Source organism: Desmodus rotundus, chromosome 1, assembly GCF_022682495.2.
Source record: "Desmodus rotundus isolate HL8 chromosome 1, HLdesRot8A.1, whole genome shotgun sequence".
In the NCBI taxonomy this organism is placed as follows: Eukaryota; Metazoa; Chordata; class Mammalia; order Chiroptera; family Phyllostomidae; genus Desmodus; species Desmodus rotundus.
This window is the reverse complement of record NC_071387.1, coordinates 118,567,605-118,592,404: the sequence shown is the minus strand read 5'-3', so window position 1 is coordinate 118,592,404 and position 24,800 is coordinate 118,567,605. Positions and strand designations below refer to the sequence as shown.

General features: G+C 38.8%; 1 protein-coding gene across 22 annotated transcripts in view; it reads left to right on the top strand.

The window, feature by feature from the left end:
- The window catches only part of GTF2I (general transcription factor IIi), a 114,891-nt gene that overhangs the window by 88,055 nt on the left and 2,036 nt on the right, over positions 1 to 24,800 (top strand). For 21 of the 22 annotated variants that reach the window (XM_045204542.3, XM_045204540.3, XM_045204545.3 and 18 more), the window contains 16 exons: positions 384 to 567; positions 1,558 to 1,616; positions 4,783 to 4,854; positions 5,880 to 6,063; positions 6,680 to 6,738; positions 7,089 to 7,163; positions 16,290 to 16,391; positions 16,943 to 17,008; positions 17,312 to 17,495; positions 18,439 to 18,497; positions 18,903 to 18,983; positions 19,464 to 19,547; positions 20,113 to 20,296; positions 21,699 to 21,727; positions 23,596 to 23,637; positions 24,432 to 24,473. In XM_045204542.3, the coding sequence (XP_045060477.1) occupies positions 384 to 567; positions 1,558 to 1,616; positions 4,783 to 4,854; positions 5,880 to 6,063; positions 6,680 to 6,738; positions 7,089 to 7,163; positions 16,290 to 16,391; positions 16,943 to 17,008; positions 17,312 to 17,495; positions 18,439 to 18,497; positions 18,903 to 18,983; positions 19,464 to 19,547; positions 20,113 to 20,296; positions 21,699 to 21,727; positions 23,596 to 23,637; positions 24,432 to 24,473 (1,506 nt within the window). The remainder of the gene's footprint in view (positions 1 to 383; positions 568 to 1,557; positions 1,617 to 4,782; positions 4,855 to 5,879; positions 6,064 to 6,679; positions 6,739 to 7,088; positions 7,164 to 16,289; positions 16,392 to 16,942; positions 17,009 to 17,311; positions 17,496 to 18,438; positions 18,498 to 18,902; positions 18,984 to 19,463; positions 19,548 to 20,112; positions 20,297 to 21,698; positions 21,728 to 23,595; positions 23,638 to 24,431; positions 24,474 to 24,800) is intronic. The other variant, XM_045204543.3, reaches the window with a different exon arrangement.

The following is a 24,800-nucleotide window of genomic DNA, read 5'->3' as shown; positions in this document are numbered from 1 at the left end:
TGCCGGAGCTAATAAGAGAGGATTATTACACTCAAAACATTAAGTAACAAAATCTCTCCAAATATTTGAAAAAGTAGTATTTAAGTTACATTCTTTATTGTTCGTAATTTTTTTATTTCTTTCCAAAGATATCGAAAAAAAATTTTTATGAGATCTTAGCGTTATTAAGATGGTGTTAGAATCAGGAAACGTTAAGTCCACCATAAGTCAGCCTTGATCAGGGGCCTTTGTACTTGCATTTGCTGCGTTAAGTCTGTTTTAGTACTTAGTGTATGTGTTTCCAGAGTCTACTTGACTTTTTAAAAAGTTGACATGCTTTGGATTGTACTAAAATTTGACTTCAGCAGAAACTTAGTCTCCTGAATCGCTTTTCTTTTGTAAAGCTGAAGCCTTGGGGAGCACTGAAGCCAAGGCTGTGCCTTACCAAAAGTTTGAGGCACATCCTAATGATCTCTACGTCGAAGGACTACCAGAAAACATTCCTTTTAGAAGTCCCTCATGGTATGGAATCCCAAGGCTGGAAAAAATCATTCAAGTGGGCAATCGAATTAAATTTGTTATTAAAAGGTAAGATTATAATATGCAGAAACAAATTTAATGCTGTCTTTAGGAAAAGATTGATTTCATGAAAATGGGCCTTTGTTCACCTCTCTGGTATTCAGAATTAAGGTGTTACATTTAGATTCATTTATTGAGCAAATGTTTATTTAGTATCAGGCACCAGATATACAGAATTGTTTTGGGAAGGCTTATTACACAGATAAATGCAGTAAAGTGTTACTCAGCACTTTGGGGGAGGAGACAAGGGGTAGCATGTAGATTGGTCAGTTGTACATAGAGATTGAAGAAAAGGTGTTTCAAATAAAGGGAATAATGTAAGTAGGGGCAGGGAGGCATCAAACGTACTTTAATGTTTATATGACTATACCATTCTGTGTAGAATGAGTGAGATGCCTTGTGGGCGTGGCACGGTAGATGGAGGTAGCCAAGTGGAGGGAATGCCTTATGTCTTATACAATCAGTACAGTTATTAAATAATTTGGACTTGCATTTTAGAAATGCTGTTTTGGCCCTGGTTTGAAGGACAGCAGAGTGGGCAGTTCAGGAGCAGGGAGGGAGTGTGAACAGAAGGCTGTCTTTACTGCAGAAGGATTGTGGTGGGGATAGACTCTGATACTTGCTTACTCTTTGGGGATTGGGCATTTGTGTGTGTGTGTTGGGCTAATTGTAGAAAGGAGTGGCCGCTTTAGGATGCACAGCTAGATATTATTGTGGTATAGCTCATCTGAGGTTTAGAAACAGAAGGTTGAACTGGTTGGGGGAAAACGTAACGGTTTTGTACATTTAAGCTTGAAACGCCTTTGAAAACACAAAGGTGGTCCCACGTGAGTCTGTTAAAATTGCTGTTTTCTAAATAGTCACCAAAATGACACTTGCCACTGCACAAGAAGGCAGAATGAACCATTTTGAAAATCATTAGCAATGCAGAGGTGTGTGGGGAAAGCCTTTAAGGCGTTCCCAAATGCTCTGTTACTAATATCAACTGAATTTTTACAGACCAGAACTTCTGACTCACAGTACTACTGAAGTTACTCAGCCAAGAACGAATACACCAGGTAAAGTAATTGTGAATTCCTTTTTTAAAGGCTTATTAGATAAATTGTTTTTATTTATTTATTTTTTTTTAAGATTTTATTTGTTTCCAGGGAAAAGGAGGGAGAAAGAAAGGGAGAGAAGCATCAATGTGTGGTTGCCTCTCGCGCATCCCCCACTGGTGACCTGGCCCGCAGCCCAGGCATGTGCCCTGACTGGGAATCAAACCTGTGACCCTTTGGTTCACAGGCACATTGATGTTTCTCTCCCCCTTTTTCTCCATCCCTTTCCCTCTGTCTCAAAATAAATAAATAAAAATCTTTTTAAAAAATCTTTTAAAGTGATGAAATTCCTCTTCTTTCCCAGAAATATCTTTTGAGGAAGCTCAATAACATATCTTTGATTTATCAGTGTGAACATAAACAGTTTTGGAAAACTTGAGCTTTGAATTCAGACAAGTGGTATTCAGTAAGAATAAAAGGTGTGTCACAAATGCAAGCCACATCAGTCATTTTAAGTTTTCTAGTAGCCAAATCTATGTTTCAACATGTAATTATATAAAAAAATACATGAGGAAGAAATTTACATGTTTTATTTCCTATGTTTATATTTTATTCGAAGTGCCCATGTGTATTTTACACTCTGTCTCATTTGAACTAGCTACGTTTCAAGTGCTCAGTCCCAAATGTGGCTGATGTGTCCGACCATTCAGACCATGCGGGTTTAAACCTGAGTCTTTATTTACACAGACCCTGTTTTCTAAATGACGAACACTGTACTTCCAGCAGCTGCGCTGACGTCCCTGCCCAGTAAAAAGAACTGTGAAGCCTCAGTCTCAGTTGTGTTAATGGTTTTATATTCTTTATGTGAGCCATAAGTCTCCTTTTATTTCTTTCACATCTTTTTGTTTACCATTGCATAATGTCAGAAAAGTGACCACAACTTGTACAACCTTGGGGACTTCTGTTGCTAAGAACCAGTGGTGGTTTCTGAATTCATGCAGCTTATCATTCTTGTAAATGCTAAGGTGGGGTTATTTGTACTAAAATACTGATCCTTCAACTCTTAGTGTATCTGAGGTAGCTGGTAAAGGTCACCCAGTATGCCAAATGGATTGCATAATTTTGTTTTTATCATGGCGTGAGAAGTGGTGGAGAAGTACCGAACTAGGGAAGAAGAATTATCTTGTGCCAGGAATTCAGCAGGGGAGAAGGTATAATCAATGATTAATGGTCAAGTTGAGCATCAAAGTCAGCACGGTGGCCTCCTCAGCATGCTTATGATTTAGGCAAAGAAACAAAGTATTGGTGATGAATTGAGGATTAGAGATGACACAGACTTTACTAAGGGAAGTAATAGGAAAATATTCCCGAAGGTAGAGCTTTAATATGAATAAGGAAGAATATGGTGAAAGTCTATGTATGAACCTCATTTCTCAAGACAGACCTCAAATTCAAGGCTGTGATTAATGTGGTCGATCACTGCTTTTATTAGGGGCAGTTGTAATGTTGACTACAAATGGAAATGTTAAACATGCGTCATTGAAAGGAGGATGTACAGGAACCATGGATGTTACTCCAAGGATTTAGCCATGTCGTTTTCAGTAGTACTTGACCTGCCATCTTCTGGCCTAGAGAATTTAATGCCTATTATCAAAAGAAGAATCTTGATTCTCTAACATTCACGAATCATTAATGTTTCGCCTCCTATTATTCATAGATTTTGGAAAGAATTAATGGTCATCATTGTTCACTTTTGGTCTGCCAGTGAACCAGGCGTTAGCATTTCGTTGGGCCAACTCAAGTCATAGACTACATGACAGAAGGATTTTGTTAGTCACTATTGTCATCAGTATCTTTTTAATTCTTGGCATGGCCTGGAATTAGGTAGCAGTTGTGTGCTTAAATGCACTGTGGGTACACTTTGCCTTCAACCTGGTAAAAGATGTATGTCAGCTGTGAGAAAGTTGTCGGGCTAAACAAGTAATTGAGCTTCTAGCCAAGTAATTGAGCTTTGAATGGGAAGAATGGGGAGGTGTTACTTGGCTCTTGTGAGGAGTAGTTCAGAGATCTTTTTTATTAGAGTGGCAAATACCAGAAAAGGAAGTGAAGGATGTGGCAGAAGGGGCAACTGAGCAACAAGTTAACAGAAGCTTTTTGCCATGGGAAAGGAGAGGCTAGATATATTTGTGGTAATAATTCAGATTTGATTTATACCAGAGTTACTCTGGTTGAATGGTTGAGTTACCATGTTAAACCCTTGAGATGCTAGTACAGTAAAAGTAAAAGAAATGTTAAAAGACTTTCTGAGGCCACCAACTTTAGCAGTATTTGCAGAACTTCTCCAGCATTTTCCACTGCCTTTGTCCGCAAACACTAGTGACTTTCACACTTAATGTGACTCTCTGCTCTTTCCTGTGCTCTCTCCACCTCTTTTCCTTACTCAATGCCTCTAGTCATCCGTCCATTGTCCCCCAGGTCCATCTTCTTCATCCTCAACTTTACCAAACATGCCCTGATTATCTGTCCCAGTAAGTGATATCCTAAATGTCTTTTATAATGACTTATTTTTTTCCTCCATTTTTACATTAAATTCAAAAGGGAATGGTTGTCTTATAAGTAAGGGGTAAGGAAATAAACTAGGTTGTAGATCCGTGTAGTGTTGAGTGACAACTCTAACCTCTTTAACGTTTATTTCTACAATTTATTTCCATTTCTTTACCATTTATTTCTTGCTGTGATCAGTGAAGTTTTGCTTTGTGTGGATTTCTGGGCGCATATCTGTTCAATAAAACAAGGAATGCCTGTATGGAGGGTGAAGCTGTTGTGGCTGAACCTGGTGTAGGAGGCCTGGAGCCTTGCAGAGCTGGCCTTCCAGTCCCCACAGGATTCTCTAATGTGTATCTGAGGAGGAGTGTTTGAGAGCCACTCATTTAGAGCACACCTGTGAACGAGTTCTTTATTTACAGTGTGAACTTAAATTCTATTTCCCTCAGTTCTTCTGATATTTGTTTGACAAGTGTAGGAAATCATTCTCTTCCTTAAGACCCAAAGTTTTTGATCTTTAACAAAATGGAATTAAGAGCATCACTGGATTTACTCTAAAACTGATACAAAAACAGCTTCCAATCTAATTTTGTGTCAGAACCAGTATGGAGCATTGTTAATTAGATTTATTTTTGCCTTCTAGTCAAAGAAGATTGGAATGTCAGAATTACTAAGCTACGAAAGCAAGTGGAGGAGATTTTTAATTTGAAATTTGGTAAGTAAAACTTGGTAATTATGTTTTAGTTTAGAAACAAATGAAAGGCAGTGTTCCGAATGAATTGCAGCAGTTCAGGACCTAAAGAAGGATGGTCCCAGAAGCTGGGTTTTAGTTTATTTCTGCTACTAAATTCACTACTTAACCCACAAGTTACTTTATTTCTCTTGGATTCAGTTTCCTCATAGGTCAAAATGGGAGAGAAAGGAGGAGATGGGAAAAATCTCAGTTCCACTGCCTGTACTTTAAATCTGGCTAGCATCGAATGGCGAATAGGTGTCACCGTTTGTTTCAGCATAGATTTGTTGACAGCAGTTTCCTGGAGCCCTGTCTTGAGGATTCTTAGGAGGCTCAGCAAGAGTGTTTCAGTTGATTGGGTGTGTCTGTCGTGGAAAAGGAAGTAAGGAGTGAGAGTGATAGCAGTATTCCACGGGTGGTCTGTCCAGTCATTTTACAACCTGGTGTTGACGGTTTTGTCCTAGATCAGGAATCTTAATTCTCTGTCTCTGATCTGTAACTTAGGTTCTGCTTAGATGGATCATATGCAGCATATTTTTTAAAACAGCAAACGTGCACCTAGTTGACAACACAAAGGCTGGGTACATGCCATTTCTGTGTGGAATGTCTATAGTTCATTTCTGCGCAGAGCGCAGAGATAATTTGGACTAATAATACAAACTGTCCTTTTGATCTGAAGTGTTAAAATGTTCATCCTAAAAGTACTTATTTTGTAGCCTTGTTCTTCAGTTTTGTACAATATACCGAGCAAATGCCTTCATATTAAATAGCTATTAATAGATTGTAGGGAGCTTCTGCATAACACATTTGGTAATGTCCAGATGTTAACTGGATTAATTGTGGTGAATGTTGTGCGGTATGTACGAAGACTGTATTGTTACCCTGTACACCCGAAACTAATATAATACTATATGTCGATTACACCTCAGTGAAAAGAGAATGCTGTCAGACAAAAATAAGAGTGTAAAATGTTACCTTCTGTAAGTTTTATTTCCTTACTGTTTCAGCTCAAGCTCTTGGACTCACAGAGGCAGTAAAAGTACCGTACCCTGTGTTTGAATCCAATCCTGAGTTCCTGTATGTAGAAGGCTTGCCGGAAGGAATTCCCTTTCGAAGCCCTACCTGGTTTGGAATTCCACGACTTGAAAGGATTGTCCGAGGCAGTAATAAAATCAAGTTTGTTGTTAAAAAGTAAGTTCTTTTTGCCAGTGTAGTCATTTTTGGAATTAAAATTATAAAATTTTATTTTTATTTAAATTATTTTCTAGCTACATGTGACAGCTAAGGCTTTGACATTCGTGATGGAAAAGCATGTCTCTCAGCTACAGTCCTGACCTTGTCCATTACCTTTGCAACTCCTTTCACTTGTACTTGATTTTTCTTCACTAGTACAAGGGGAATGGAACACCTGCCTCACAGTGGTAGTGTCCAGTTGGTTAGAGACACTATGTCTCTCAGTATTCCTAAAGAGTTGAATGGAAGATGAAAATGCCAATTAAACTTATGGACAACTGAATTTCATTGATTAAATTCTTTATTTACATGTCTCCAGAACTTCAGTAGCTGAAGAAACTATAGAGTTAATTTTTATTTCCCTGAAAGAAGTTATCTGCTCTTCCTAAATTATGTAGCAAGTAGTTGTGGGAAGGAAAAGTGAGGTTTTTGGTCCAGAAAGATAGGCATTATTGTTGCATTACAGACTGATCCTAGGATCGCCTTTATAAAAAACATTGGTCATGATCATTTTACTGGCTGTGAAGACCAATATGACACTGGTTACTGTAATGCTTCTTGGTTTTTTCTCTAGACCTGAACTAGTTATTTCCTACTTGCCTCCTGGAATGGCTAGTAAAATAAACACTAAAGGTAAGAGATTGTATATGCTCTTTATTATACTTCAGTACATTAAAACATTATTTTTCAACATTACCCAAATCATACTGAATCATTGGCCAATATTTTTAAGTTATTTTATTTAATGGACCTTTTATTTTTTCACACATTCATTGGAAATTTCATGTTTGCAATCCTCCTTCATTCATGTTTCCACAGCTTTGTTGAGACTCATGTGGAGGATTACACAACCAGTTTAATTCTTCAGGTTTCTTTGAAAAGAGCCAAACTGTATGAATTTTAATACTCTGCTCTTATAAAGCATCCCCTTCTGTTTTTTTCTTATAATATGCAAAGGTAATAAATGTGTGCTCATTTTACAGCCTTGCAGTCCCCGAAAAGACCACGAAGCCCGGGGAGTAATTCAAAAGTTCCCGAAATTGAGGTCACTGTGGAAGGTGAGGCCACCCTGTAGCATGCTTCTGTGGATTTTCCAGTTCGCTAGTTTCGTCTGTTGATTCTTCAGATTACTGTGTGTGTTTTTATGCAGACGAGTTTTTACAAAACTCGTTTAGATGTGATTAGGTGACCTGATTAAAGCGAAATTCCTGAATGTTGCTGATTGAAATTTTCAAAAACAGTTAACATGATGCTCATTGAGAATATATAGTACATTGCTTGCAAGAAAATCCCTAAAATGCTTTTCTGTCCTATTAAAACAGTAAGGATGCAGATGGGAATGTGTGGGATTTTTTCTTATCTCTTTTTCCTATGCTATTCAGGAAAGAAAGTTTAGGGATGGTTTAAACAGCAGTACCTTGGATTAAACTAGTTCCTTCTACAATCTCAGATTTACTTCCTTCTCTCCACTTTCATTGGGTCTGTGGGAGTCTCACCTTTTCAGGATCACAGTATTAAAGTACTTTACGATATTAAAGACAATCCTCAGCCTCCTCTTAGGTGTGCACATTTCCTTCTGTCTTTTCATTAACGCAGAAGGAAAGGATAGGTTCATTAGGATAATTCTTTGTTGTCACATAACCTCAAGTTTTGTATTGAGTTTTCATGTTGATATTAAATGGCGCCTTAGTCCACTCCTATTCAGGAATCCTCGTGCAATTTATGGATATCATTCACCAGTTTAATCATTTCTGTTAAAAATTGCCAAGAATTAAATTGAAATGAACTCAATCCTTTACTTTCCTCCTTTTGGAAAGATCTGACGGAGATTTCTGTTACACTAGTTTTCCGTACTTTCCTGGAGGAACTCAAGTACACAGTAATAAGATGCTTGTGGTATTAGTTTTAGTAGAAAGAGACACAGGTGGTGAGGAACCAGACAAACCTGGGGCTGAAACCGTATAGATTTTGACAATATGAACAATGTGATGGAAGCTTCATAGAAAAGATTACATTTAAATTAGGCTTTGCTGGAAGAGTAGAATATGTTCAGGCAGAAACTCAGGAATCCATTCTCTAGAGAGCATAGCATGAGCAGAGGTGCTGACTAAGTATAGTAATACAGTTTGATGACAAATACTCTCACGTTTAGGGAGCATAGTTTTGTGTTTTGTTCCAACTGTAGTTGTTATCGTAGGAACTTTAAGGTATCAATGCCAGAAGAGTCCTGGAACCAGTTGATTCTAGGGTCATAATAGTTGAAAATGATTGATCCATGCTATCTTCATTTGATAGATTGATGAGTAGAGCCATTATAGGAGTAATGGCCCCAAAATGTCACTGGGTTTTGAGATTAGAGGTCACAGAGAGAGTAAAGGTCAGAAGGAAAGATGGGGTGGAATAACACATGCTTAAATTAAGAGGTAGAAAAGGGCTCTGGCTGGTGTGGCTCAGTGGATTGAGTGCGGGCCTGCAAACCGAAGGGTAACTGGTTCAATTCCCAGTCAGGGCACGTGCCTGGGTTGCTGGTCAGGTCCCCAGTAGGGGGCACAAGAGAGGTAACCGCACACTGATGGTTCTCTCCCTCTCTCTCTCCCTCCCTTCCCCTGTCTCTAAAAATAAATAAAACCTTTTTTTAAAAAAAGAGCTAGAAAGGTATTTTGCAACATACAATATATTCTGTGATAGGAGTTAAGGTGGCATAAGAAAACAGCGTGTACCTCAGAAAAGGAGAGACTGCGGTCAAAGAACCCTGGTAGAGTTACAGACTCTCTTATTTTAAACATTCTGTTCAGTAAGCAAGGCTTAAGACCTTCCACACGCAGATGACAACGTGCAGTGAAAGTCACTACAACTTCTAACCTTTTTTTTCTCCTTTTGACTAGTGTAAAGTTACATTGTGTACACACTGGTGTCCTGATCTCCAAAACATTCATCTGTGGATGTTGCAAACAGCCATTTAATACAAACCATTTTTATAGGCACTGTTACACTGTAGATTGTTAGAATTAGCTCATTTCCCCAAAACAGATTAATTCATAATTGTCAGTTCACACACAAGGGAACTTCTGAAAGTTCCTCTTATATTTTTTAAACTTTACCCATTGCGTCTATTAAGGCAAAGCTTATTACCAAGTAAACTTGTTTTTCATTTTGGTGTTAGGAAACTAGAAAAGTGAAGATTGCATGTAATGAGTTAAAATGATTAGGCCTATAGAAGTAAGGTTATAATTTAGGATTGTATTCTATTATAACCAATAGTGATTTTACCAATAGGGAGATGCCTGCTTTTCTCACACACAAAAAATTCTGATGGTAGGTTTCCTTCAGTAGCTCAAAAACAGTTTGACTGGCTTCGCTATTTCCTGTAGGCCACAGGTAGGAAACACAAGGCCTGCTACCTTGTTTCTTCCTGCTGGCAGCACCAAGCTCTTGCTGAACTGTGAAGGAGTAGTTACATTTATACAGTCCAGAAATTACCTTCGGCCCTTTGAAGGCAACCGCGAGGCTGATGTGGCCCCCGGTGAAAATGAGTTTGACACCCCTGCCGCAGGCCCTTCCTGCAAGGGTCCAGGGTGAGCAGTAGAGCCTCAGTGGTGGTGTTTACATTCATGGCGGAGAGGAAATGCAGCCTCAGTCCTGCCTGCACCCATTGTCAGGGCAGGCAGGGCACTTTTCTAGAATACCCTAGCAGATCTTTGCTTGAGTCTTGTAGGTGGCCAAGGAAAAAAAAGAATTTAAAATACAATAAAGCGCAGGTACTGAGACCAGTGTGTTTGGTTTTGAATTGTAGGCACATAACTAAAATCTGTGTTTTAGTTACTATATGTGTAAAATGGGGACAAAAATAGTACTTAACTCATGCTGTTTTTAAATTGATACATAATTCACGTATAAAGTTCACCGTTTTAAAATACACAGTTGAATAGTTTTTAGTATACTCATAAGATTGTGCAACCATCAGTAGTAAGGAGATTTTTATCACCTGGGGTCGGGGGAACATACCAGTTCATAGTCACACTCCGTTACCCACCACTGATCTTTTTTGTCTCTATGGTTACATCTGTTTTGGACATTTCCTATAAATAGAATCATATAATAAGTGGTTCCTTGCAACTGGTTTCTTTCATTTTCCAGGTTCATCTATGTTGTAGCATGTACCAGCACTCCTTTCCTTTTTTCCTCCCACTTTAAAAAAAGCTGTGATTAAGTATGTATGACATAAAATTTACCATTTTAACCATTTTTAAGTGTACGGTTCATTGGCATTAGTACCTTCTGCTGTTGTGTGATCATAACCCCCTCCCGTCTCCAGGTCTTTTCCCTCTGTCCTACTGAAACTAGCTGTTAAACAGGAGCTCCCCATCCATTTCCTCTCTCACCCCAGGCCCTGAGGACTACCTTTGGCTCTTGGGAACAGTGCTGCTATGAACTTAGTTGTACAAGTGCCTCCTTTCAGTTCTCTTGGTTATGTATCCAGAGGTGAATTGCTGGGTCATGTGGTTATTCTGTGTTTAAGTTTTTGAGGAACTGCCATCATTTTCCACATCAGTGGCATCATTTTACATTCCCATGAGCAGTGCACCAAGGGTTTGAATTTGCACATCCTCGCCACTGCCTTTTATTTTCTGTGTTTTAGATAATATCCATCCTAATGGTATCCACTCCTTTTTACAGATGAATAACATTCCATTATGTGGACATACCACATTTTGTTTACCCATTATTTGATGTACATTCGGGTTGTGTCCACATTTTGGCTGTTACAAATAACGCAGCTATGAATCTTCATATACAAATTTTTGTGTGGACATATGTTTTTAACTCTACGTTTATTTTTTTTTTTAGGATTTGATAATTAAATACAAATAAATGGGTTAATTAAAATAATTTCTTACGGAACTGCAGATACAACGTAGAGGACATCTCCATCATCCTAACCCTTTCCCCCATGCTCCTTAGGCTTTTCTTGCTTAGGTACCAAACCTACTTATTAACCAGACATTATGTTTCTAAATTGGAAAAATAACCATCTTAGTGTTAAATCCTCACTTTGCACCTTTACACTTTCCTCTCTTTTTGGTGTCTGCTTTAAAAGAAAAGAGTTAATAGCTCTGTTTTGCTTTACCTGTGCCAGTAATAGAGGTGCTTGCCTCACAATACCTTTCTAGTGCTATAAATACACTCAGTTTAATTTAAATAGGTTAAAATACCGTAAAATAGTTATTACTACTTCAATTGTGAATAGCTGCCTCTGTGTCTGGGACCTTTTTTGTCAGCTTAGTGATAAGAAAGAGTGATAACAAACATCACATTTGTTTGTACCTCACTAATGTTATGTTTTAAATTATGCATCATGCTTGTAAGTGGAATTTTTTATTACTTTACAAATCAAATTAATTAGGTATAATAAAATTTATTGACCCTTTGGTTCGCAGGTTGGCACTCAGTCCACTGAGCCACACCAGCCGGGGCAAAAATGTACCTACTTTAATTATACCATTTGAGTTTTAAAGAATACTTGTTATAATTACTTATGTCAGCCCTAAAATGTTTCCCCCTCACGTCATGTTCCTGAGCAGTGAGTCCCTTACAGCTCAGGCCACGGCAACCATTGATCCACACTGTCACCACAGAATACTTCTTAGAACTTCCTATAAATGGAATATTGGCTGTATCTTTTTTTATGATTGCTTTCTTTTGCTCAGCATAGTGTTAATGAAATTTATACTTGTTGCCTATTGAACTATTTTTTTTTCTATTATTACTCCATATGTGGGATCTCCACATTTTGCTTATGCATTTGTCAGTGAACATTTGGGTTTATTTTCAGTCTTACTCTAATAAAGATGCTGTGAACATTTGCGTACCAAATATGAAACATGCTTTCCTTCTCTTGAGCAGATATTTAAGAATGGAATTGCTGGGTTTTTATCTTTCTAAGAAACTTCCCAAGAGTCTAACCAAGGTGGTTTTATTATTTTACACTCCTGCCAGGAATGTATGGGCATTCCAGTTGCTTGCTCCACATCCTCTCCGTACTTCGTGTTTTCAGTCTCTGTAATTGAGTTATTCTAGTGTGTGCATAGTGTTGTTTCACAGAAGTATAAACCAAAGGCCGATTTATTGAGCTGGAATATGAACTGGATATTGTACTCAGTTCAGTTCTGTCAGCTGATCGTAAGTTTCTTCCTGTCTTGCCCTGTTGTTACTAAGATGTTGCTTCAAGAGCGTGCAGTTTAAGCAGAGTTGTTAGTCAGATGACCTTGGTAACCTGATACAGAATTATGACTAATAGAATGTACTGATTTCTTCTGTATTGTTTTATCTGCCTGGTAAGCCAGGTTCATAGAGCCATGTGGTCCAGAAACACCTTGCTATCGTCACTGTACTGTCTAAGGAAGCTGTGGTTTTTATTCAGGAGTTTGGAGATACTTTGAGACTAGAATGTTGAATCTTGACATCTCATAGGGAACAACAGATGAATTTCAACTTCATGCTCCATTCCCATCAGACACTTTGATACTCTTACGGACTCTGAGTCCATATCCAGGTTAAATACGGAAAATAGGAGTGGCTGTTATGTGTCCTGTGTATGCCATCCATTCCTTAGATCTAGAAAGTGATTCGTGAAAGGGTTGTGAGTGTTTCAGGGAGGTAGTGGATAGTGTGTAGTGGTAAAGGCTGAGGAGCTAGACTCTGAAGGATGATATCCCAACTCCACCACTTAGCACTGATGGAATTGACCACATAACCACCATGGCTCCATTTCTCCATCAGTAAAGTGGAGATGCCTATGAAAACTAAATTAGTTTCTACACACGATCTTCTTGGTGGTGACTGTTATGTACTTTTAGCTGTTAGTATTGCTGCAGAAATTCTTCTTTAAGCACAAGTCTTTATGTGAAGCTAGTCACAGAAAGGAGGTAACTCAATAGAATGGAAATGCAGATGAAAGCCTGGAGACTATACACACATGTCTGCAAGCTGGAAAATTCGGAGTTTTAGGATGTATCTTTAGAAAGAATGTTGGTTATTTTCCAAAGAAATATGAGGAAATTTAATTTCTCTTATTTTTTTCATTATTTGGGCTCTTTTATTTTTTTAATTATATTTTATTGATTATGGTATTACAGTTGTCCTGATTTTCCTCCCTTTACACCTGTCCACCTACCATCTCCCACTCCTTCAGGCTATCCCTACACCATTGTTCATGTCCATGGGTCGTGGGTAAAAGTTCATTGGCTACTCCATTTCCTGTATTGTACTTTATATCCCCATGGCTGTTCTGTAACTACTGATTTGTACTTCTTAATCCCCTCACCTCTTCACCCATTTCCCTAAAGCCCCCTCCCATGTGGCAACCCATCAAAATGCTGTACATAGCCATGATTCTGTCTCTGTTCTTCTTTGCTTGGTTTGTTTTTTTAGATTCAGTTTTTGATAGATTTTTATTTTTTGCCATTTTATTATTAGTAGTTTTGATCTTTTTGTTTGTTTCTTTATTTGTTTTTTAAGTAAGTCCCTTTAACTTTTCATATAATAATGGTTTGGTAATGCTGAACTCCGTTAGTTTTTTCTTGTCTGGGAAGCTCTTTTATTTGCCCTTCCATTCTAAATGATAGCTTTGCTGGACAGACTAATCTTGGTTGTAGGTCCTTGCTTTTTGTCACTTTGAGTATTTCTTGCCAATCCCTTCTAGCCTGCAAAGTTTCTTTTGAGAAATCAACTGACAGTCTTATGGGAGCTCCCTTGTAGGTAACTAACTACTTTTCTCTTGCTACTTTTAAGATTCTCTCTCTGTCTTTAACCTTTGGCATTTTAATTACGATGTGTCTTGGAGTGGGTCTCTTTGCATCCATCCAGTTTGGAACTCTCTGTGCTTCCTGGACTTGCATGTCTATTTCCTTCACCAAATTAGGGAAGTTTTCTTTCACTGTTTTTTCAGATAGATTTCCAATTTCTTCCTCTTTTCTCTCTCTGGCATCCCTATGAAGCGAACATTGGACCTCTTGAAGTTGTCCTAGAGGCTTCCTTTTGGATTCTTTTTTCTTCTTGTTGTTCTGATTGGTTGTTGTTTGCTTCCTTATGTTCCAGATCATTGATTTGAGTCTCAGTTACATCCACCCTACTGTTCTTTATGTCAACTGGTGTATCCTTCGTTTTTTACTGGATCTTTTTTATGCTGCTGAGGTCCTCACTAAGTTCCTTCAGCATCCTTATAACCAGGGTTTTGAACTCTGCACCTGATAGATTGCTTATCTCCATTTCATTTAGTTCTTTTTCTGGAGTTCTGATCTGTTATTTCATTTGGGTCATGTTTCTTTATCTCCTCATTTTGGTAATCTCCCTGTGTTTATTTCAATGTATTACATAGAGCTATTATGACTCCCTGTCTTGGTAGTGTGGCCTAATGTAGTAGGTGTGCTGTAGGGACCAGTAGCACAGGCTCCTCTTATACCCAAGCTGGATACTCGAGATGCATCCTTCATGTGGGCTGAGTACACCCTCCTCTTTTAGTTGAGCCTTGGTTGCTGTTGGCAGAGCAGTGAGGAATTTAGCCAGGCCAGTCAGCTGCAAGGATTGGCTATTACCACTGACCACCATCCTCCACCCTCCATGGAGGATCAGCTGTGCAGGGGCAGGGTGGTGGTGCTCCAACATGGAATGTAGCTGTCCACTGGGTGCCCTGGCCCTTGGGTTTCCTGGGTGGTGCAGGCCAAGGTCAGCCCCCACCTGTGTTTTGCCTGGGACCACCCTTCCTGAGCTATAAAGCAATCTGAGATGGCTGCTACTTGTGCTGGGCTTGGAGATTCCCAGGCAAGCACAAGCTGTGAATCAGTTCTGTGCCTGGGGTCACTGAGGCCAGCTGTTGCTTGTTTGATAGGATGTAGGAGTTGTAAAGCATGAGCCAAGACCAGCCACTCAAATGGAAAAGCAGCTCAGGTGGGGCCATAAGTTGGGTGGGGCAGAGTCTCTGGGGACCTCTAAGGACAGTGTTAGCCAGGTTGATGGAGTCTTAGATATGGCACCCACTTGCCAGCTCTGTACGGGGTAGCTTTAGAAAAGGGACAATGGCCTCTGCTCACCTTGTTGCCAAACACCTCAGTTTCTCCCTTTATGCCACTGGTGCCTTTCATGGTGCTGCCCCCATGCTGCAGCTCAGAGGGAGTGAGTCTGAGTTGGTGAGTCTGTGTGTGGGTGCTTTAAGAGGAACTGCTTGGGGCTCTAGAAGTTTCTTCCATCAACTCAATCCCCACTGGCTTTTACAGTCAGAAGTTGTGGGGACTTATCTTCCTGGCACTGGAACCCTATACTGGGAGCCCGGGTGTCGGGCTAGAACTCTTCACTCCTAAGATATTCCTCCTGAATTTTTATTCACCCACTTGGGTGTGGGACCGACCCATTTTGCATCTCTGCCCCTCCTATCAGTCCGGGTGGATGTGGTTTCTTTTAATTCCATAGTTGTCAGACTTCCATTCAACTCGTTTCTGATGGTTTTAAGTGATAGTTGTTCTGTATTTTAGTTGTAATTTTTATGTGACTGTGTGAAGAGGGGAGCTGTGTCTACCTACACTGCCATTTTGACCAGAAGCCTGTTTATTATTTTAATTGTTAGCTTTAGATCAAGATATGCTTATTGTTTAAGCATTAGAAGACCCTACATAAAGAAGAGTTAGGGCCTAGGCTTTATAAGGATCACTGAAACTAGCATTCATTTTCATTTAATGGAAAACAACTGATTGTTTCTAAGTTGTACTAAGAATTCAAAGAAAGGTTCTATCAGGGGCAGCTGGAGAATCCAAAGGAAAGTTTCACACTGGAGATAATGTAATTGTACCTAAAGCTTGTGTTCAAGGGTTGAAAGGAAAACATAATAAGCAAACATAGGCAACCAAAAATTACATGGTTCCGAGGGGCATGATGAAGTGTTAAGTGAATTGAATGAACCTTAGGTGAGTCGGAAAGCTAGTTCTGATTTGGGGTAGAATGCCTCATTGTAGGGACAGAAGCAGGAAAATGGGTAGGAGTCTGGAACTGGCAGCAGAACCCATTTTCATGGCAGGGTGCTTTTCTACCGTTTGAATCTAACTTTGTTTCCCAGCACAGGCTCGGCTTCAATAGGCACGATTAAATGTGTGATGATTATGTTTTGTTTTGTTTTGTTTTTAATTCTTCTTTAGGCCCTAATAACAACAACCCTCAGACCTCAGCTGTTCGAACCCCTACTCAGACTAATGGTTCTAATGTTCCCTTTAAGCCCCGAGGGAGAGAGTTTTCCTTTGGTAAATATGCATTTTATTTTCCTTGATTTTGGCATTTGAAATAAAAGGAATTCATAAAAATATTTTACTGATTGTTTCGTATTTTGCAAGCAGTATATATTAGCTCTTACTCATAGAGTCAGACTGCTGGAATTCAGAGCTGGTGCCAGCACTATATAATTCCGTGACGCTGGGCAAGCTGCTTAACGTTCCTGTGCCTGGGTTTCCTTATTTGTAAATGGAGATAACACTACCTTCTGCTTCATAGGGTTATTACGAGGGTTATAAATACTAATTCATGTACGGGGTGGAACTATACCTGCCACTTAGTAGATACTACAGTTGTCTTTTGGGAGGTTTGGGGCTTTATTTGTTCTTTACTGTTTGCTTTAGCATGTGTTGTTTACTAGTAGCCAGCATATTAGTCATATGATCAGAGAGTAGTTGTCAAGCCATGACTGTTCTAAAAACCTATGTGTTTTCTTATTTTGTATTTAAAATAAACCCCTGGCCATGGAAAGTATATTGGTAAATATTACTAACAAATAACTATCTTGTTTTTTCACATACAGAGGCCTGGAATGCCAAAATCACAGACCTAAAACAAAAAGTTGAAAATCTTTTCAATGAAAAATGTGGTAAGTTTATTTTCAAACATTATTATTAAAATATAAGGCAGTTTTTAAAAATAGAAAAATGTGAGCTGAATAAAATGTCCAGCATTTAAGTGCTGCTGTTATTGGAAGTGTGGGTGTATTTCATGATTTCTCCCACTTTTCTGAGCATCAAGAAATTTAAGAAATATTTTACAAATTAAAATTAATATGATTTTTTACAATGTAGTTTTATTTGCCATAAAATGTAATTTAAAATGCATTTTTTAAAAAAGCTTCCTTTTTTTTTAGTTACAAATGTGAGAAATGTATGTGTGTGTTTTGTAGGTGAAGCTCTTGGCCTTAAACAAGCTGTGAAAGTGCCGTTTGCGTTATTCGAGTCTTTCCCAGAAGACTTTTATGTGGAAGGCTTACCTGAGGGTGTGCCATTTCGAAGGCCATCTACTTTTGGCATTCCAAGGCTGGAGAAGATACTCAGAAACAAAGCGAAAATTAAGTTCATTATTAAAAAGTAAGGAAATAAGAGGACATGAGAGTGCCATGAGTTGGCCCTGTCCGGCACCGGGCGGTGGCCACACGGATCCACCTGTGGTAGGGCCGTGTCAGCCCTGGTGTCAGAAAGCTCTTTAAGCTGTGCTTTTGTCTGTGTTTTAGATTTTTCATAATTGGTTATAAGGGGGAAGGAAAGGCTCTAGCTTACCAGGACAACAACTTCGTTTTGTTAAATCTACCCACAGTCATATTTTGTAATGGTTGATGCTACTGGAATTTAATGAGCGGTTCCAGTTTTATAAAACCCTTTCATTTCTCCAGTTTACACAGTACTTTCAATTTCTCTCCTATTTGCTTGGAGATCTATGAATTAAGCCAATACAATTGAAGCAGATGGAAATAGTTAGAATTAGGAAATACATTTTGATGCCCAAGAATTATTTGAAATTAATTGAAATGAATTTTAGGTTTTGTTCATTAATGCTTACTTTTGAGTCACCCAGAGATGCTGTCAAATAATCAAGGCTGACATTGCAAGCATACTGGCCACCTTTTATACTTGCGTCCAGGTCTGTAGAGGTGTGGCCTCTGCTTCTGCTTCCTCAGAAGAAAAGGTTTTGCTCAAGTTTTCTCAACCTGCCTTACGTTTCCATGGTACCTGGATACAGGGTGCTTCCTATTTCCATTCTCAAGTTTAACACTAAATCTTTCCAGGAGATCTTAAAATCATGGGAAGAAGCAGCTGTTTAAGTTAGGTAGGGCTGGGTGGATGTTATAATCACAATTGTAATTGGTCCTTTTGTATGTGTTCCTTGAGATAACCTCGCTTTTCTGTTCTTCAATTACTAAGAACCTAGAGTATAGTTACAGAGAATTACTGGTTTTAAAATCTTTTACTTGTTTAATTTTTAATGTTTTACCATTGGAATATTAGCATACATGTTTTTTTCTCTTGTTTTTAGGCCTGAAATGTTTGAGACGGCAATTAAGGAGAGCACTTCCTCCTCTAAGAGCCCTCCAAGTAAGCTCTCGCCGCAGGGAACGAGCTATTAGAGGTGTATTCTGCAGCAGTGGGTAGAAATTGTGTAAGGACCATAGTTGAGCTAGAATCAGGAAAGCTCATTCAAAATTGGGGTTGTAATTAGTTGACGGATTTTAGTTCTTCAGTAGTTGAGAATCTATGTGTCTGCTATACTCAGCATCACACGGAAGAGAAAAAAGTAAAAAGCCTTTCATTTCAGGAAGCTTAATATGTCTAAATGACAAAACATTCTGTGAAAACTAACAAAAGTTTGGGTTAAAATACTGTTTCGTGTAGTCTGAATTAAAACACATTATTGAGAATATTTAATTCTTTATCATATAAATATTTATGTAAATATTTCATATTTTGTATATGTTGTAATTTTAAGTTTCTTATTTTAAGGAAAAATAAATTCCTCGCCCAATGTTAATACTACTGCATCAGGTGTTGAAGATCTTAACATCATTCAGGTGACAATTCCAGGTACGATTTCTCTGCCTGTATCACAGTTTGTGGGGTGTTTCCACTTTCAGCGCATAGATCACTGCGGTTTGCCTCACTCACTCAGAGATGTGCGTACATGGCACGTTGTTGTGTTCTCCTTCCCACCCCTGCAGAACTTGACCGAGCTCCTCACCTTGTCAGTTTATTGCTAGTCCGCTCTAGGCAGTTCACTGGACTTGGCATGAACTTAGAACCTGCTGACCGTCCAGATACCTAGTGTCTTGTTTTAAAAAATCTACCGAACAGTAGATAAAGTTCTATATAACAGGAATAAAATTGTAGCATTTTCAATTTGGTGTTATTGTTAAGTCATTTCATTGAATTATTACAATCTTGATTAGTTTAAAATACTTAAATATTCCAAAAACATAAAGTGAGTTGCACAGGGAACCTCAAATTTACTTAAAATTAAAATGGCATTGCTAAATTATTATGAATTTTTTCTTAACTTTTTTTTAGATGATGATAATGAAAGACTGTCCAAAGTTGAAAAAGCTAGACAGCTCAGAGAGCAAGTTAATGACCTCTTCAGTCGGAAATTTGGTGAGTTCTTCATTTGCATAGTACAGCTCTCAGTAAGCAAGGAAATTTTGTTTCAGTAAGATTTTTGTTTAAAGATATTATTTAATTTTAGACAGAGGGGAAAGGTGGGAGAGAGAGAGGGAAACATCAATGTGTGGTTGCCTCTCACTCACCCCCAACTGGTGACCTTGCCCCGCAACCCAGGCATGTACCCTGGTGACCCTTTGGTTTGTAGGCTGGTGCTCAATCCACTGAGTCACACCAAACAGGGCTGTTTTAATAAGATCTTAACAGTAGATTATGCTCAGATAGTTGCAATCTTATTTAAAAGGAAATAAAGTTACAAGTATTTTGGTTTTGCTGAAGTTCTTAAGTAAGAAAGCATTGTTTAGTAAGAATGCATTAATTGTTTTGTATCAATACTATTAATAATGGTTAGTATCAAAGCGAGTAAAATTAAGGTTTACACGTAAGGTTGTTTGAAGTGTTCAAAGACCTTAGTTAATAGTGGAAACAGTCTTTAAACTAAATGTTTGGTCATGTGTTTTGTAAACATTAACCTATGCTTTTATTTGTCTCATTATAGGTGAAGCTATTGGAATGGGTTTCCCTGTGAAAGTTCCCTACAGGAAAATCACTATTAACCCTGGCTGTGTGGTGGTTGATGGCATGCCTCCTGGAGTATCATTCAAAGCCCCCAGTTACCTGGAAATCAGCTCCATGAGAAGGATCCTAGATTCCGCTGAGTTCATTAAATTCACAGTCATTAGGTAAGTGAGAGAGTCCCCTGCTTGCTCGTAGCAATGAATGCAGGTCGTGAGACTGTCATCTTCCAAATGTAGTCATGTGTAGTAACAGAGTCAAGTTTACCACATAATAAACAAATAAAATACTTCAGTTATTATAGTATTAGATTTCCCTTCCCTGAGCTGACTCTCTTAGTTTTCTGGATTTTAAGGCAGGAGGGTAGCAAACCATGGCCTGTGGACCAGATCCAGCCTGCCTGCTGTCTTTATAACGTCTTATTCAGACATAGTCACATCTGTTAGTTTACATATTGTCTACGACTGCTTTCATGTTCTAGTGGTAAAATTGAGTCTTTGGGACAGAGACACTGTGTCTGTAAAGCCTAAAATATTTAATGTCTGGCCTTTACAGAAAACTGTTGCCAGCTTCTGTCCTAGGCATTTCAGGGATTTGGTCCCAAGTCAGCCAAATGCCTTCTGTTTTCCTGACTGTACAATGAGATTGTACTTGTTCCCTTTGAGAGCGTCAGCTCCTTATCCACAGAGTAGGAATGGTAAGCACACCTCCCTCAGCATTACGAGAATCACGTCATTCATATGTGCTCATCACAATCCATGTACAACAAGTCTACCACCTCTCTCCCATCCGCCTTCTCAGAAGTCCCAGGGTGTCTTCCCTCTTGTCTGGCAACTCACAAAAACTTAGCCATCACTAAAGTCTACCCCAGTCAGTTCATTGTCAAGTTCCCACTGTCTCTAGTTCAAATGGCTTAGGACTAGCACTCAAATAGCTAAATGTACTACCCTCCCAAGGCTTTTTCTCATCCATTTGTCTTCTCCCAATACCCTTTCCCTAAAATTCCCATATTTTTGTCCCACTTAACCAGTGTTTATTTTCTGTGCTGCTCCCCAGGGGTCTGGGAAACCACCTGCTTCCATTAGCGCGTTTCACTAGACTCTATGCCCTTTTCTTTGTTCCTTTTATTTTGTTTGTTCTTCCACCATCTTTAGTGTAACATTTTCATATTAGGCCTTATCTACATATATGTCTATCAATTGATCGATTAAAAAGTAAGTAAGATTAAGCCCTGGCCAGTGTGGCTTGGTTGGAGCAAAGTCCCGTGAACCGAAAGGTGGTGGGCTCGTTCCCCGGTCAGTGCACATACCAGCGGCCCCCGACCGGTGTTTCCTCTCATGTTGGTGTTTCTCTCCCCCTTCTCTCCTTCCCTTGCCCTCTCTGAAATCAATAAACATACCCTCAGGTGGAGATTTTTGAAAAAGGATATAAGATTAAAAAGTAGTTGATAACATTTCTCATTCTAGCACATAAATGTCATGGTTTAAACATTAGTTGTATAAACTGAATATACTTGTAAATTCCTGTAGAGTAAAAATAAACTGTTGCAAAATTTATTTCTTTCTTTAGACCATTTCCAGGACTTGTGATTAATAACCGTGAGTATTTCATAAAGTCTTTGTCTTTTTCTTTTTTGGACTATGAAAGGGTGTGGCCGTGTGCTATGGACTTAGCTCAGTAGATTTGACTGTACCTATAGCAGTCACCATGCAAAGTCATTGTCCATTTAGCCCTTAGTGATAAAGCACATGCGATGTTGGGTGAGTTGCTTAACTTTTTGAAATCTCAGTTTACTCATTTATAAAATGGTAATAATACTAGTACCCGTTTAGGGAGTTTTAGGACATTTAAATGATTCATTATATGTCAAGCATCTAAAACAGGTCAGCAGTCTCCTGCCAGTTCCCTCCTGCCAAATAAAGTTTTATTAAAACACTGCCAGGCCAGTTTGCTTACAGCAGGGTTCACAGAAGTTGCAACAGAGACTATGTGACCTGCAAAGCCTAAAATACTTACTAACTGACTCCTTATGAAAAAGTTTGTTGACCCTGACCCAAAACAATGCTTGGCCTTATAGTATGTCCTCAGGAAGTGCAATCTGTTTGTTATTGTTACCACTACTGTTAATTACATTTATTATTGTTACGTAATTACTGTGCTGGAATAAGTTGATCTTTTTAGTGTGATTTAGCTTGCTTCTATTAATACTAAGCACAGTGCCTGGCAGACATTTGCATGAACACATTAAATGTTCTTCCATTTCTCTCATGTTCGTATCATTTTAAGTAGTGTTTTTAGCAAAACTTAATTGTGCTCATACATTTTTTTGTTCTGTTAATTTTTCATTAAAAAGTTTGTAAGTGAGAACGATCCTTTTCTACCATGGCATTCCATTCTATTTCCAGTTAGTATAATTATTCTAATTCCTTAAAATCTACATTTGTCCTGGCTAGTGTGACTCGGTTGGTTGGGCATCATCTGGTGAGCAGAAGACTCTCAGGCTTGGTCCCCCGTCAGGGCCCGAGCAGAGGCAGCGATTCTGTGTCTCTCTTGCATTGATGTCTCTCTCTCCCTTTCTCCCCCACTGCCCCTACTACCTTCCTTTCCCTCCTCTGAAATCAATAAACATGTCCTTGGGTGAGGAGTAAATAAATACATAAATAAAATTCATCTACATTCAGTTCTATAGTTTATTCACTGGGAAAGTGTAATGTAAGCCTCTTCAGTTTCATGTTCAGGAGTCATCAGTGGCCATTGAGAGACAGAACTTTGTCTCTCCGTTGTTGATTTGTCCCCCTGCCATTCATTCTGTCTGCTTCACACTGTTGACCGTGGCCTCTGGCCTTCATGCTTCAGGACCGTGGATTTGGTTACCTCTCTTCTCCCTCCAGGTTTTGACTTTGATTTATCATAAAACTAACTCATTTGTTTATGCCCTGAATCCCTGAGTTCTTTTTTAATAGATTTTGTTTTTGGTATATGCTCTATCATGGTCAAGTACGTTAGTATCTGGTAATGTCCGAGTGAAAGAGAGGTATATCTGGCTTCATAGGTTTTAAGTCATCTTTGTGACACTCCGCTTTAATCATGCCAGGGACTTCATTATTTAAAGAAATCCCATTGTAATTATTTTTCTATATGTTTATTTTATTAATCCCAATTCCCTTCTAATTTTTAGTTTCAGAGAACATTGTATTGTAATCTTTTTTGCCCTCTTTATGTTTAAAATGTTCAGTTTTGTTCTCATCATTGTGCAGGTCTATAGTAGAATTTTGTGGTAATTACTATGAATTAGTTATTTGGTGGGAAATACCAGAACTCTTAATGTTTGTTCCCTTCTTGTCATAAGGAAAATAGTATCTGTTATGGCATAATTGAAGCATCAAAATAAAGAATGTATGTAAAATTGCTTTTCAAGTGTTACAGCATGCCATTACATTATTAAATGAATTTGCTTTATTTTCAGAGTTGGTTGATCAGAGTGAGTCAGAAGGCCCAGTGATACAAGGTAAATTAAGGAGAATAAAACAGGACTGTTCCTGCTTTTTTCAGTCAAATAGGTCAGATAAAATTGCGTGGCTTCACATACTTACACTTGTCTGACTTTGCAGAGTCCGTCGCACAGTGCACGCGTGTGTGCGTACACTTAGACTTAGCTTCTTTGACTCCTGCGACTGAGAGCTCGTATGAGCCCTGCTTGTAGGTCCTCATTCAGAACTGTGGGCCGCATCCCATTAGATCCCACGGTCCCAGCTCAGGTACAAGGTCAGGCACCCTAAGATCATTGGCGTAGGATGCAGTTTTTCAGTGAGAAGGTCATCTTTTTTAACTTTATTCTTCATGCCATTTGTTTATACTGGTAGTTGTAAGCCAAATCGTGTCAGGTGGAAATGGATGTATTGTGGTTTTTAAATTCCTTAGAAACAAATGTTTAGGTCTGCTACTGCGATTCATTGAAAGTAAGGAAAAGCTTTTTATTAAAAAGGAACTCACAGAAGAAAGGGGGATGATAAAAAAAGGAACTTCTGGCCCTCGTGTTAGAGCTGAGTTGATTAAGATTGTTCTTAAAGACTTCAGTTAGGTAGGCTTGCTTAACCCGTTTCAGAAGAGTAGGTTTTTGAAAGTCTGGTTGAGTAATTGTGCTTATCCCAAGAGTCTGTGGCTGTTGTTTCCATCTTAGACTTGTGATTTGTGTACACAGTTTGAAGAGCTTTCTCTCATTTTCCTCCCTCTGTTCTCTTTAAATAGTTGAAAGCAACTTTTGGGCAGTGTCACAGTAAATCTTCATGTGTTTCCTTTCAGAATCAGCTGAGCCAAGCCAGTTGGAGGCTCCTGCAACAGAAGGTAAAAAGGGTAGTCTGGTTGTCAAAAAAGTTGCTTAAGACTTTCATTAGGACAAAGGATTAATTGTGTGTTTACAGCTTTTAAACTAGAACTGCGGTGGTTTTGGTCTTTTGTTTCTGGGTGAACGGGATTTGTAGTTTTCTGCCCAGAAACGTTGTACTCAGAAATGACTCATGGGTTCTTTGGTTCCATTTCCCTCAAGTGACTCTAAGTGAATTCCGAAACCATGGAATGACTACGGTGTGATGTAGACAGTGAGGGTCCTTTACATACATACGGAATTCAGATGTGTGTTACTTTGAAAACATAGGTAGCAAAATTTAGGAC